Here is a 14,862-nt window from a genome sequence, read left to right as displayed (position 1 = left end):
CATATATCTTACCACGGTAAATCTATCTACAATCCACGAGTGCAGTTTTCTTGTGGAGTTTCTCTGACAAGTCAGACTGCAGAAAAACATATCCGATTACTAATGCTACTTAACAACTGGCCTGGGTGCGGCAATCCTCTTTCATCTACAACCTGCAAAACCATGATTATAAGATACATCCAAGAAATGGGATCATCATTAAAGCATTGTATAGTTGGCGCCTTACGTGAACAATTGGGGTCGATTGCGGGTGAGCTGAGGTCTCCTTATTGGTGAAAGGATAAGATTTCGGAGAGTCATTGAAGGATTGGCAGCTCCAGATGCAGTCCCAACACCAAAAGAAGGGTGGTTGCTAGCCATCCTGTTTCCGGAGTCAATTGGAATTGCTGCCTGTTTTGCAGGTGAGCCACCCGACATGTCGAATGTAGAGTTAGAATTGTTGTGTCTTGGCGGCCACATGTCATCTCCCGGCCCTGGAGTGTTAGGAGTAAGAACCGACCAATCTGCAACAAATAAGTCCACTAGTATTTTTTGGAAGAATACAACAAGAACCCCTTGATTGTCATTTTAGCATTTAGTGAGCTAAATTTGGTGTATCTAGTATAAACTAAATCTCAGATGTCCTGTGTATAATTATTAGAGAGCTTACATAAATGTCAGACCATCTTTAACTGGAAAATGCTGTGAACTGAACAGGGTTACCTTTCCTAATAGGATCTCTGTTGTCCATCCTAGTAGCTGGATCTGAGAACAAATCAGGCTCTGGTCTTGAAAAGAAATTATTTGCAGGATGAATTGCTGATCGCTTCAGTGACTCAATTTCGTTTCTTGCTTGATCATAAATTTCATCAAGTTTTCTCTTTTGCCTGGCAGTGGTTATAAGATCTTCATTTACCATTACAATATGAATATAAGAGGACTGCTGGGACATTCTAGAGAAATCAAGTAGAGATTACACCTGCATTTTTCTGCAAGCTTTTCTTGAAGCTCTTGCTTATCTTTGGACAGATTCTCCATCTCCTGCTCCATCATCTGGCACCTCTTAGTCATTTTCTGGTATGCAGTATAAATCTGCTCCAGTTTCTCTGTAAATTTCTCTTGCATTGCCTCACATTTCTGCCGGCACTGACCTACTACCTTATTCATCTTAACTTGCATCTCCAAATCCTTTTGCCCAATGTAAAACATTACACTTCTATATGCACTCTTCATCACTAAGAGTGCTAAGGAAAAGTCATGTTTACATTTGAAGAATTAGGTTGAGAGTCAAGCCTCTCACTGAATGTTGAAATGCTAGGCTACATTGTGGCCAATTAAAAAATTGAGGATACATATCTGAGGAGAGATTCCAGCCATGGCCATCTGCAAGACAGAGCATAATAGTACATGAGAAGAGGGATTAGAGCATATAGTAGACTGTACTATAGGTTAAGAAAGCCTTAGTTAAGAGGAGTAAGGTGAAAGATTGAAGAGGTCATAGGAGTTCTTCTAGGAGAGTTTCCTTACATTTACCCATTCATCATTTGGATTGATATCCACAGGCTTCATAAGACTGTCGACAACAAGATAACATGTCAAAAAACCAACGGAAAACAGTATGAGTATGTATGCACAGACAAGTAAGAAATGACAATTTTCCTTTTTAATACTAAATATGGAAAAATTAGTCACATACAAATGAAGGAATTAAGGTTTTAACTTTCATCTCAGCCAATGGGTAAAAACTCTTGATTCATTGCAGCATGAATAGAGTAACTTGAATCCTTATCTTTTTATACTGCTATTCTGAATTTTCTAGTAATCCTGGAAATTCCTTGGCAATTTACAAGCAGGACAGGTAAAAAAACAACTTAAATTTCATCATACCTTTTCGAAAGCACTTGATCACAGATGGGGCAAGCACCATCATTACTGAGAATCTTACTCGCATCTTCAGGACCTTTAGAAGTAATTAAGGAAATCTTACGAAATTCACCAAACATGGAGAATTTTGAGAGGAACGATATGAAGGAAATTTAGAATTTAATTCATGCATATTGGATACATAAGAGGTGACCACAAGTAGTGGTGATAGCTCGTCCTTCCAATTCTCGCCAGCAGGCATTGCATCTCATTTCAGCTTTTATTATAACAATTTAGATTGACTTTGCATTCTCTGAAAACCTGAAAGTTGTGATCCACAACTTGAATTTTTATTTTTCTCAGAAGTCTTGCCTTCGGCTACACTGAGTTTAACATTCTTGCAGAAGGACAATAGCATAAACTGGAGACCAAGAATCATGGCCAAGTAACTTTATGCCATCAACAGTGTCAATAACTGAAATATTTTTATGTAGTTGCAAAATCCACCCCTCATGCAGACTACAATATGCTATACTAAATTCCTGCAGATCCAGTCACTTCTCATTACAAACAACTAAGAGAAAAGTGAAACACTTCCATCATAGAAGAAAAACAAAATATGCATGGATTTGCAATCAAGTGAAATACTGGATTAAACTGATTATTTTGCTACCTTAGCTCAAGTTGCACAGTTAACCCCACAATAGTAGTACCTTCCAATGTATCAAACTATGAAGGAGAAAACCTCCTGAGAGAATAGTTAGACAGATCGTGAAACAATATGCACTCCATTATCTAATACATTTTCTTTAGACTAGGTTCAATATCTTAGGGCTTTCACCGGCCCTCAACAGTAGAATAATTTTAACCTGAAGTAATTGAAGTCCAAAAAACATACTCTCATCATTTTCTAGCTATTTCGTAGCTGGTGATAAAGCACCCCAAGAGATTTTTCCAAATTAACATGCACTTTTGCAGTAACAATCACATACAGATAACAAATATGCAGAAGAATGGCGTCTTCACATCAACAACAATACTTTGCGAACCTTCCCAACAAAATTTCCCTCATCATCACAAGTCAATTGACAAATCGCATATATTCAAACAGCAGTTGCATTCGGCTGAGCCAAGTGAAAGTGTACGGCCTCTTCTTATCATGATATATGCGGGAAACTATTTTCTTAATGTCTTTATTGCTTTTTGACGGGAATCAAACGTAAAGAACTCACAGCTCAATTCTTCTTGCCCCTGAAAATATCGAAATAAAACCTTCACAAAATATCGGTTTCAAACTTCTTACGCACATCGTTCAGCCGAAACCTTGATTTTCCAAGAAACTAGCTACACAGGGAATCAAATGAATTACTATCCCACAAATTACATAAAATAAACCATAGAAAAACAAATTCTCAGAGTTTGACAAACTCCATACCTGGAATTCAGCAGATCCTCCAAAACAATTCAATTTTTAGTCGAATTAACTGAAATCGAACAGAGACACCGAAACAGTCGGCAAAACTCAAATTCCTCTGCAAATTGCCAGTAGACACCGAAATGGAGACGAAATGACGCGTCCGAAGTGCTAGAGTTATCGAACCAACGTAATTCCTCTAGGCTCGCAAGCAAATTCGCAACTTGTTGAAGTTCACTACAAATCCCTAACGTGAAGTGTTAAAATTTGCCGAGCGTCGATAAGTGAGAGTCTTGAGATAATAATGGCGGGAAACGGGTGGCTTCTTTTTAACTTTATGTTCCGAGACTCGGAGCTCCGGATTCACTGACCCGGTACATTATAACAGATCCAAATTTTTTTAAAAAATAAATTACGCTCACTATTTTATAACTTAGGGTTTTTGAGTCTGAGCTAGGTTCAGTTCAACCTCAACCTCATAGCATTTAAATGTTAATACTGATTTATTTCACCTATAATAAGTTAGTCGGAATTAAATATCAATTATTATTTTTTGTGATTAATATCAATAAGTTTAATAAATTTTAATGAACAGAAGATCCAAGTGTTAGATAAAAATAAATATCAATTGTGACATGGGATCTACGTTAAGTTATACAAAACTTTAAAGAATGGCAGTATAATTGTTCCTATATTTTATGTAACATGTGCATTGCAGTTGACCATTTTTTTTTCATGAAAAATTTGATCGAGAAGGAGTTTGAGACGATAACTTGCAAAGTTCGTGTAGTTGGTATGATAAATTATAATAAAATAAAGGGTTATTCATATGGAGACCCACTTTAAAAATGTGAAATTATACTTTCTCTCAAAGAAGTTGTAAAATTATACTTACATTCCATTTAAAAATTCTTCATTACACATGAGCCTGTTTCGTTAGGATTTGGATGTAAAATGCTAATATTAGTAAAAAATATATACAAATTTTTAATTTTTGCCCCTATTTATATTTTTTTATTTATAAGGGGATAAATATAATATCTCCTTATATTAATACAAAATTATTAGATGAAAATGTCAAATTATAAGTAAATATAAAAATGTATGTAATTTTTTTGTTAACGTTAATATTTTTAATCCAAATCTTAACAAAAAAGGGTCACAAATATAAACAATGAATTTTTTAAGTGGGTGTAAATATAATTTTAAAACTTCTTTAAGAAAAATACAATTTTATATTTTTAGAGAAAATTTAAGTACAATTAATCCCAAAATAAAATTAGATGACAAATTACAAAAACAAAAAATACTTTTTACCCACTAATTTTTTTGAAGATAAGGCTATGAACTTCTGTATTACTTTAGAAATCAAATAAGTATTTGTATATAGAATTATACATCAACTAATATTCCAGAGTATGCTAGATGATCACCAACCATTTAGGTTTTGAATATTTGTTATGGTTCAAAATGTTTTATTTTTTTATTTAAATTTGATTTATCTAAAAAAATTCATCTTATCAAAAGGATAATGAAAAGTTAAAATTTTTTAAATTTACAAAAAAAAATTATTTTTTATATTTTTAAAAACTATAAATATACATAAAATGTGACACGCTTACATAAATCATAAATTTACTTAATCCAGACAACTTTTCATAGTCAAGTAAACATAGGCAAATATCAAAATAGATGAAACACTGTCCCAAAACGTAGTACCTAAACCGTCCGAAGGGTTTAAGCAGGACCCCTGGAGAATTCCTCTGTCTCCTTTTTCTCTTCCAAAAACCACGAAAATTTCAATCTTTTTCACATGGGCTTCCCCAAGAACCATAATTTTCCCTTCTGAAGCCTCCTCCTCTTGACCAATTATGATCAAGCACAGAGCTTTTCTGTGCAAATTTGTTAGAAGACGATCCTTCAGCAGTTGCCCTTTGCCATTAGAGCCCCAAACACCATCATTCTCCTCTCCAGCATCCCAAATTACCCAAAAAGAGTTGTGCTTTTCGTTAGCGGACCAGCTCATTAGCCGGGGTTTATTTTCATCAGCGCAGAAAGTGATTCAGAGACTCATCTCTCAATGTTCTTCTGTTTCAGAAGCAACTTCAGCCGCTGATTTCGCTGTTTCAAGAGGTATGGAACTTGATTTGATTAGTTATGGTTGTCTTATCCGGAAACTCGTGATTTCTGGTGAAGTCCGGATGGCCGAGGCATTGTACATGCACTGCATAGTTGGCAAAGGGCTCGAGCCGGACCGTAATTTGTTGAATTCTATGATTATTTGTTACTGTAAGCTCGGAAAATTAGAGGAAGCAAAATCTTGTTTTGATGGGATTATCAAGTTGAAATTTATACCTTGGGTTGGTTCTTGCAATGCAATAATTAAAGGTTTTTGTGTGCAAGACAGAATCTTGGAGGCTTATGGTTGTTTTTGTGAAATTAGTGAGGCTTCTCATATTGTGCAGGATTTTGCATGTTATAATAGGCTGGTTGATGGATTGTGCCAAAGAGGGTTCTTAGATGAGGGGCTTCATGTTTTTGATGTGATGATAGAACGGGGGGTGCCGCCCACAGTTCATGTGTGCAAATCCTTGATTACTAGCTTCTGTAAATGGGGGCGTGTTGAGGAGGCTGAGATTTTGAGTACAGAAATTGAGTCTTATGGTTTTGTAGTCGATAAATTTATGTACACTTATCTAATTAATTCGTATTGCAAAGCAAGGAAAATGAAGATGGCAATGAGGTTGTTTATGAGGATGCTAAAGATGGGCTATGAGCCCGATAATTATACTTATAATACATTGATTCATGGTTTCGCCAACTTGGGTATGTTTTCCAAAGGGTGGGTGTTGCATGATAAGATGGTGAATTCTGGGTTGAGGCCTGACATAGTAACTTATCAAATCATGCTTAACAACTACTGCAGAGACCAGAAAGTTGATTGCGCATTGATGCTTTTGGATGACATGCTCCAGCACAATATTGCTCCAAATGTGCATTGCTACACAGTCTTGCTTTCTGCACTCTGTAAGCAACAAAGGTTGGAGGAGGTATACAGCTTATATCACAAGATGCTTGACAGTGGGGTTGTTCCCGACCATGTCCTTTTCTTCACCCTTGTAAAGAACCATGCAGAAGGGGATGAGTTGTATTTTGCTCTCACAGTTTTGCAAGCTATTGCCCAGAAATCTTGCAATAATGACACTTCCACTGTCTCTTGCTCTGTTAACCCTAAATCCACTGGGGATGCAATGGCTGAAATTGAGTATCTTTTGGAGGAGATAGCAAGAAGCAAATCCGTTTTAGCAGATACGGGTTATAGTATTTACATGATAGCCTTGTGCATGGGACGAAAACTTGATGCTGCTCTGCGTTGCATGGAAAAGATGGCTAATCTTGGTCTCCTACCTATGCCCACTGCTCTTAATTCCTTGATTAAGTTGCTAACCCAGGAAGGTCTAGTTGAGGGTGCGGAGTCACTACTTGAAGTTATGCAGGATCAGGGACTAGTCCCAAACCAGTCAACTTTCGCGATAATAGTAAATGAACTATGCAAACAGGGTGACTTCCACTCAGCGATTGATGTTCTAGATCAAATTGAAGAAAGGGGTATCAAGCCAAATGTTGCTATATATAACTCAATAATTAGTTGTTTAGCCAGACAGAGGATGATTCATGAGGCTGAAAGTTTTTTCTACAGAATGCTGGAGTTTGGTATAGATCCTGATGAAACCATCTTTGTCACAATGATTAATGCATACTCAAAGAATGGATGGGCAAATGAAGCCCACAAGCTGTTTGATAAAATGATGGAACATGATCTTAAACCTAGTTCCCATGCTTATACTGCACTTATACCTGGACTAGTTAAGAAAAATATGACCGAGAAAGGTTGTCTATACCTTGACAAGATGCTGAAAGATGGTTTCATGCCAAATGCTGTTCTATACACCTCCCTTATTAAGCAGTTCCTAAGGAAGAGAGAGTTTGAATTTGCTTTTAGGTTGGTTGATTTGATGGAGAAAAGTGAGGTTGAGCAAGACCTGGTCACCTATATCACATTGGTCAGTGGTGTTTGTAGGAATATGCGTCTCTTTGATGGAAAATGGTATCTATCAAATGAAAAATCGGATAAGGGTAAGGAAATGTTGTTTCAGTTACTATATCAGCAAGCTATTTTGTCAAAGGAAAAGAGTTTGAAACTTTTGATTAGTTCTCAAGAAGAGATGAAATTCTTCGCCCTAAAACTGATCCAGAAGATTAAAACGGTTTGGCTCATGCCAGACTTGTACCTGTATAATGGTATAATATCTGGGTTTTGCTGGGCACAGAGCATGGAAGAGGCTTACGAGCATCTTAATCTGATGCAAAGTGAAGGAGTGCAGCCTAATCTGGTCACTTTCACTATCCTCATTGATGGGCATATTCAATTTGGGGAACTTGATCTTGCTGTCGCATTGTTTAACAAAATAAATGGAAACGGTCTTGTTCCAGATAGAATGCTCTTCAACACTTTAATTAGAGGCTTCTGTAAGGTTGGGAGGGTCCTTGATGCATTATCTCTCTCACATGTGATGCAGAAAAGAGGTCTTTTGCCCTCAAAATCTTCTTACGAGAAACTCCTGAGTTCTCTTTGTGCTAGCCGTTCAAGTGTTCACGCATTGAGGATATGTGAAGATATGCTTTCGCACAATTATTTTCCTTGCCGCTATAACCTTCACTGGCTTATTTCTATCTTGGCCAAAGATAACAAATTGGATGAGGCTTGTGCCATCCATGATCTGATGCTTAATAGAAGAACTTTTCGTAGGAATGTGGAGTCATATACATAGCATATGAGGGATGCATATTATCTGAAGTGTAAAAGTGCTGCGGCCTGGAATTAGCCTCGTGCTTGTTGACTTTCTGAAGTCATTAACAAGTTTCTGTTTGTTTCTCTGCTAATTTCCTTGGCATGATGATTCCAACCCTGGTTAGTGTTCTGTATTTTTTATAGGTTAGTGCTAAGAGGAAATGGTCGATAAAAATTATGATGTTGCTAAAATGGTATCTTTGATCACAGGATATTACATCTGAAGGAGGTTAAAAGATAACGCTGGGTAAATGTAAGGTAAAACCTAGGTGATCCATGAACCCAGCCTCACTAACTAAATTGTGTGTGTCTATCATTTTTCCTTTATGATGTTTTTTTGGTTGAAATTTACGTGTATTCTGCATCACTTTGTTTGATCTTATCATTAAATAATTAGACTAGATTTGACAGAAAATTGAGGTGGTTTTGATAGGCTTTTGTGTCTCTTGTTTGACTCGTTCCTTTGAGTTTTCTTCCTTCTCCTGCTGCTTTATCTTATCTTTATTCTTATCGTTCTTATTATACTGATTCTACCAACAACCATCGCTAAAGATCATGTGAAATAATAAGCCTCCAATAAACTTAGATGAAGAGGGAAAAAGTTTCTATGAGTAATTTTAATGGATTAGTTGTAACAACCTTCTTAATGCAGCAATACAATAATTTAAACTTATGTAGATGATACAAATTTTTTTAATTCTTAAATGAATCTGTGTATGTGGCCATCCAGGACCGTACCAATAACGGAAGTCCCGTTAGGGGACTGGAGCAAGCTACCATGAGAGGAAAGATCTTTATTTGGACTGGAGCAGGACCGTCTTAACTGTTTTTCTTCCTACATTGTACACTGTCCTATTGGCTGCTTTTCATGAACTTGGGGGATACTTCATGCAGCATCTGTTACTCAATTCTGAAACTATATCTGGAGTACATCACATCTAATTCAACTTTGTATTTTCAAGTGATCTGCTGCTTAATCTAAAAGTTCTCACTGTCTTTAGCTGCTAATGTGCTACACATTATTTATGTTTTTTTGCAATTTTTGCATTTCTAGTTGCTCATGTTGTAAATTTATCCCGTAGAAGATCTTCACGTGGTGGTTTCATTTTGAGCAGTTTTTGTTATTGATTCTCTATTCTTTCTTACAGTTCTGAGAACAAAACCGCTTGCTTGTGATCGATCAAGTTTGCCAAAATATCCTCCAAGCAAAGAGATAGATGCAAAATTGCGAGAAGAGGAAGCAAGAAGGTCTGTGCTTATGGTTACTTCTGTCTTCTGACAATGCTGTAGTAATGATTTTTGTCTATTTGGTAAAAGAATTGTTTTTTGATTTTAAATATTTATAAAAAAGAAAACCTTATAACATCTTAATTTTCACTGAACTGGAACATAAAGAATTTATGCCTGGCAACTTGACGATAAATGTTGCTTTATTAGCTTGACAGCTGGATTGCGTTTCACAAATTTTAGTTTTGTATTGCCTAGGGTGTCTCTTAACTTCTCATAGCTACGTATTTCTAAGGTCTTTGACAATGCTGTTTGAACCATCATATGTGCATTTAGTTTTTACGTGTTGCTCAAGTTTTATCTCTATGGGTTCTCTGTTTTCTTATTTGTTTACATTTATATTTGGGGTTTCGGAGTGGATGTGTTTTTTTATGTGTGTCTATGTTTGAATTCTACTTTATAAAAGCTTCAGGTACACAGGGTTACTAGAATATATAGCTGCTCTGGTATGAATTTCAGTTCTTAGACATCACGGGAAGAGGCTATAATTGTTACCACTATCAGAAATCCTATGGTCATTCTTTGCTGTCCTTGTGAGGGCATCTGATCCAATATTAACTTTGGCAGTAGAAAGCATAAAATACAGAGAAGACTTTCAATCCATGCAACATAATTCTGCTGGTGGCCGCTCCTCCTACTGAGAGAACAGTTGTCTTTAGTTGTTAGAGGCACGGGCTAACTTTCTGTTGTTTACTGATGTTTCCAATTGTGTTTCAGAGGCAGCATGGCTATGCTGATCCAAAGAGCCGAAGTGAAGTGTTCAACCCTCACAAGGAGGAAGCTGCTTCTTGGTTTTGGATTTATCCAGCAAGACCTGCACAAAGTTTGGAAGAAATCAGCAAAGTTCATCACCAAAATCCTCCGGAGCGAGTTTTTCATTCAGGGACTCTTGCTCCAGGAGTGGGTGCGCTTGGGACGATATCTGTGAAGAAGAATAATGATTCTTCTATTCTTGCCACCGGAAACGATTTATCCACACGATCTGGTTTGGTGGCATCTAGAGAGAGAGAGAGGCAGACCAAGGAGGGGGCTCAGGCCCAGCCAGGAGGTTGGTTAGGGAATACAAGGCGACAGAGGAGAGTCTGGAAAAGGCAAAGCCGGAGCAAGAGCAGCGGCTGGAGGAGGCCGTTGTGAGGTGATCTGGAATTATTCTCATACAACAGGAGTGGAGACCCTGTGGATGAGTCGCCAAGAGGAGTTCTTCAAGTCCTCCAAATTTCAAGCTATGCTTGTTGCTTGAGCTTTGAAGCATTACTACCATGGCTTCTAGACTTGTGTGCGACAGCTTGCTTCGCTCCAGGAGGTACAAACCTCTCATTTCTGAATGAAGAGACAGGGCTAGAAGAAGCTCCCAAGTTGGAGGAAGGGACCACCCTAGCGGAGCAGGCACCATCCTTTGCTGAGGAGCAAGATCATATGCAAGTAGACGCAGTATGGGTGCCTGAGGCTCTTGATGTGCTTCCCTCTGAAGACCAGCCACCAGCAACAGCATGGGAAGAGGACCTCCCTCTTCCAGAGGAGGACATGCCCTTGCGAGTAAATCATTTCTCTTACGACCTTTGTGATTATTTCTTACAACCTATTGACGTAAGCATTGGAGGGCTACACCGACCCCACCTGGTGTAGTTCTAATGATGGTCTGTTTTTTAGGCTCACAGCTGAGAAATTCAAGGCATATGTCATCTATTGAGGATAGCAATCACCCAAATTCACCTTTAAGGCCTCATTTATTTTGTGATGGTATTTTGCACAAATTCAAAACATATATTTATGTTTGTACTATCGAAATTTTTATTGTATATATGTATTTTCTTAGTATTGAATTTAGATACACATATATATATATAGTAAGTCCTGCATTTATTTTCACATAACACATTTAGTTCTTTAATTTATTAAATTTGACACTTTTAATTCTGAACTTGGTTGGCGATTTAGAACGTTGACTGGAAAAAGTGTGTATTTCTCACAATTCTAAAACCGTATTTTTCACAGTTCTTTAATTTATTAAATAAAACCGTATGTTTCACAATTCTAACTCCCATGCATACTCCTCACAGTCCTAAATCCCCAACTCCCTCTTTCTCTCATACCCTATATTTTCATCAAAATTTATTGAAAGACCTAAATTCTCGTCCTAATTCATGAATTGCGCCCTAATTTGACTAATTCATTTCTTCTCGTCCAATAGTCCATGCTCAAAGTTTCATTATTATTATTTTTTTCCAAAGTAGGTGCGAGTTTCAAATAATTACCAAATATCAGATACACCTTCGCATCAATTATCATCTTTCTCTGGATCCAAATTTTTTTTTATGTGTTTATTTAATGAAATTTTGGGTTGATTCCAAGAGAATGTGGGCGTTTTCTAGTAGGATAGTAGATTTTAGGGTTTGAGGGGAGAAGAGAATTTTGGAAAATCAGGGTTTGCATCTTTCTTTCACATGACTAAGTATATTAAGGGTTTAGTCGTGTAATTGCAATTAAAAAAATATGCTAGAAAACACGTGCTTTTCCCCTACAACAATTCTGAATCGTCGATAAATCCAAGATTAAAATTGTCAAATTTAATAAATTAGAGGATTGAATGCGCTTCATACAAATAAATACAGATTTAATTTGATCACTAGATGATTACGAAATTAAATATATCAAAATTATAAAATTTACAGAATCAAATGTGGGTTTTTAATAGATAAAAAATCAAAAGTGTAACACGTATAAAATGACGACTAAAATTGAAGTTTTGTCTATTTTTAATCGTATCAAATCTAAGAACATTAAATGTAAATTACCTAAATATAACACACAAATTAAGTTACGTTAAAAAATTTATTTTTTCTTAAAATGGTCGAAAATTTCATTTCCAATGAACGGATGCATCTGTCTGTACGTGGTTTTGTTTTCCCTGCAGCACATTGATCTAACACATGAAATGCGTCAAAGTTTTCGATCAATTTTCTTCACTCCAAAAAAATTGTGTCTGCGGTTCTCACATGACCCGGTTCCCCCCCCCACAGCTTGCGTTGTCTCTACTCTTACAACTGGAAGCCCCCCACCCCCCCCCCCCTTCACCAACACGTGTCAGACCGCCTTTAATACCATGCCATATGTTGTTCCCACCTAAATTTTAAATTACGTCCTGCTATTTTTAAGTTAAATTTGATCACACAAATTTTTTTTGTAATATTAAAAAATTATAAAAAGTAACGATATTACCTCATACAGTTGATTTATAAAAGTTTTTATTAATAATGAATTTGTAATTACAACTACAACTTTAGAAAGTATTTATAAAAATCCCTTGTATTTGTTCCTGTACAATCCCGTTTTTGCATTTTAAGTTGCCCCCTTTTGCTTCCGCTACTATGGGGGTTTCTTTTGCTTTCTTTTGCTCTGGCTACGGTTAAGATGTTTCGTAACAAAAAATATCCTATTGCGATTATACTGATACATTGGAATCTAAAAAAATTAGGTTTTATGATGCTTATTTGAGTAATTTCTTGTTGTAAAGGATTTTAAATCCATAAAATCACATTTTTAGCTATGTTTTATGGTATTTTTATGAAAAAGTAAATTTACAATGATCCTTTTTAAAAATTTGAGATAATAATTGGTCTGCCGTGGAACTAACATCCTTATTTATAGACATTTATACACTATTTTATTATTCATATGTTCTCTTAATTTTTAATTTTTATTATTTTATTTTGATTCTCTTTTAAATTAATGATATTATCTTTTTAAATAATAATTATTTTATAAATTTTTAATTCATTCTCATAAAAATAGATTAATTCAAAAAACCCAAATTAATAAAAAAAATAAATAAATCACAAGAACCCAAATTAATGCGAGACTCAATGTGCCTTTCGAGAGGCCCAACTCAAGAAAGGGTCCAAAATACCTCCAAAAGACCCAATTTGAGTAGAGCTCAGGAAGTCTAGAATGTGATGCTCCTAGGAAGTAAATCGACCCAAAAAGGCTCAAGCGATCGAAATCCATCAAGGCATCACATTTACATAAGGAAGCTCAGGGGCTTACAATCCCGGAAACAAAATAAAAGCCTATGTCACGAGGCATCTGCAGATAGCCTAAGTGGCATATACGTAAGACCTATGAGGTCATATCTTAAAAAATCAGATAAGGATCAGCCGTCTCAACAGAGACACGTGGTGCCTCCAGCCGAAAGTAACCTTCAAACTCTAAAGTCTTTGAATTATGGCTAAGAGAAGGTACCACTTCAACCACTTTATCGAAAATTCGAGAAAGTATCCTTATTTTCAAAAGATAATTTTATTCACAATGAACTCCAACCACCCTAAGGACTACAAGTTTACATCACCAGAAGATAATCCTCTCCCCAATTTGAGGAATTCTCAAATTATTGGGAATTTAAACTTATCTAACTACTTGAGATAATATTCCACCAACTTCGTAAGAATTCTCCACCTAATCTATGGGGAATTTGGTTTTATCCAATCGATTGAAGATGTCTATGAATTGAGAGCCCCAAGCGGGAGAAGCTAACTTTCACTTTCATATTACAACTTTTGCTGAAACAACAAATTTACTTTTTTACTTGGAGTTGTATTTCAATTCCATTTTCTTGTATATAATAAATGAGTATTTCTACTTTCAATTTTATTCATTCATACTCTAACATTTTATTTCATTATTTTATAATCTAATTGGATCGAGCACCATCTTTTGCTGGCATCCAATCAATTACTTAACAAATTTGATATATTTGTCAATGATTGAATACTCTATCTGTATTTATGCTAATTTCATGTCAAATGCATATAACTTATTCAAATATGTCCAAATTGGATAAATAATTTTTTAGTCCCATAAAATAAAAGTAGAAGTTGTTTTGGTATCACATCTATGGTAAGTGTCGCTTTTAATCTTATAAAACTCAAAATCACGTATTTTTAGTTCTAAAAAGTTATGTGCATTATGATTTTGGGACTAAAAATGGTTATTTGGTACTTGAATCGTGTTGTAATTTTGAAACTAAAAAGGTCAAACATCACATTTTTTAGACTAAAAGACGTGATTTTGAGTCTTATGGGACTAAAAGTGTCACCTGCCATATTGTGATATATATCAATATAAATTATGCCCTGAATTTTTATGGAACTAAAAAAATATTTTATTCTATCCAAGTCCAATTTTCACTAATTTTTTTCATTTTGTCATAAATTACTAATAAATATAATTGAGATAGCCATAAAAAGAATCAAAATAATAAATATTATTTCAAAATGTGATGAAATTTTTAATTTGAATTGTATTTTATGAAAACTAAATTAGTTATGTAATAAATATAATATATTTATTATGTAATTGATTGATAATTCAAATAAAATAATTGATTATATATACATATATCATATAATTTAAGAATTTTTTCAAATATTATAAAAGATGCCACCGCTCCGACCGCACCCCCAAGAATCAG

The 14,862-nt window shown here is 35.5% G+C and overlaps 2 protein-coding genes across 10 annotated transcripts; one reads left to right on the top strand and one right to left on the bottom strand.

Moving 5' to 3' along the window:
- Nucleotides 12-3,541, bottom strand: LOC105165476 (E3 ubiquitin-protein ligase CCNB1IP1 homolog). Of its 5 annotated transcripts, none has more exons than XM_020694277.1 (10): nucleotides 3,278-3,541; nucleotides 3,075-3,186; nucleotides 2,045-2,163; nucleotides 1,867-1,939; nucleotides 1,507-1,552; nucleotides 1,332-1,362; nucleotides 959-1,214; nucleotides 703-866; nucleotides 227-503; nucleotides 12-152 (listed from the first exon to the last, which is right to left on the bottom strand). In XM_020694277.1, exons 3-10 carry the CDS (start codon nucleotides 2,112-2,114, stop codon nucleotides 146-148), a joined length of 924 nt encoding a protein of 307 aa, XP_020549936.1. In that variant the 5' UTR covers nucleotides 2,115-2,163; nucleotides 3,075-3,186; nucleotides 3,278-3,541; the 3' UTR covers nucleotides 12-145. The 5 variants fall into 5 exon arrangements, with proteins under 5 accessions (XP_020549936.1, XP_020549937.1, XP_011082801.1 ...); XM_020694278.1 differs by having other exon boundaries at nucleotides 227-473; XM_011084499.2 differs by having other exon boundaries at nucleotides 3,075-3,182.
- LOC105165474 (pentatricopeptide repeat-containing protein At5g62370) lies at nucleotides 4,982-11,218 on the top strand. Of its 5 annotated transcripts, none has more exons than XM_020695002.1 (5): nucleotides 4,982-8,228; nucleotides 8,319-8,366; nucleotides 8,839-9,035; nucleotides 9,257-9,356; nucleotides 10,113-11,218. In XM_020695002.1, exon 1 carries the CDS (start codon nucleotides 5,128-5,130, stop codon nucleotides 8,086-8,088), a length of 2,961 nt encoding a protein of 986 aa, XP_020550661.1. In that variant the 5' UTR covers nucleotides 4,982-5,127; the 3' UTR covers nucleotides 8,089-8,228; nucleotides 8,319-8,366; nucleotides 8,839-9,035; nucleotides 9,257-9,356; nucleotides 10,113-11,218. The 5 variants fall into 5 exon arrangements, with proteins under 5 accessions (XP_020550661.1, XP_011082796.1, XP_011082797.1 ...); XM_020695003.1 differs by lacking the exon at nucleotides 8,839-9,035 and having other exon boundaries at nucleotides 5,281-5,389; nucleotides 5,722-8,228; XM_020695004.1 differs by lacking the exon at nucleotides 8,839-9,035 and having other exon boundaries at nucleotides 5,286-5,389; nucleotides 6,183-8,228.

Source organism: Sesamum indicum, linkage group LG6, assembly GCF_000512975.1.
Source record: "Sesamum indicum cultivar Zhongzhi No. 13 linkage group LG6, S_indicum_v1.0, whole genome shotgun sequence".
Taxonomy (NCBI): domain Eukaryota; kingdom Viridiplantae; phylum Streptophyta; class Magnoliopsida; order Lamiales; family Pedaliaceae; genus Sesamum; species Sesamum indicum.
This window is presented reverse-complemented; position numbering and strand designations above follow the sequence as displayed.

Bases quoted from the DNA above. Each gene is read 5' to 3' on its own strand.
- LOC105165476 (XM_020694277.1), bottom strand. From the start codon at position 2,114: ATGAGATGCAATGCCTGCTGGCGAGAATTGGAAGGACGAGCTATCACC. The intron at 1,940-2,044 runs GTATCCAATATG...TTACTTCTAAAG, and splicing joins TACTTGTGGTCACCTCTTAT to GTCCTGAAGATGCGAGTAAG. The intron at 504-702 runs GTAACCCTGTTC...TATTTGTTGCAG, and splicing joins CAGAGATCCTATTAGGAAAG to ATTGGTCGGTTCTTACTCCT.
- LOC105165474 (XM_011084494.2), top strand. From the start codon at position 5,128: ATGATCAAGCACAGAGCTTTTCTGTGCAAATTTGTTAGAAGACGATCC.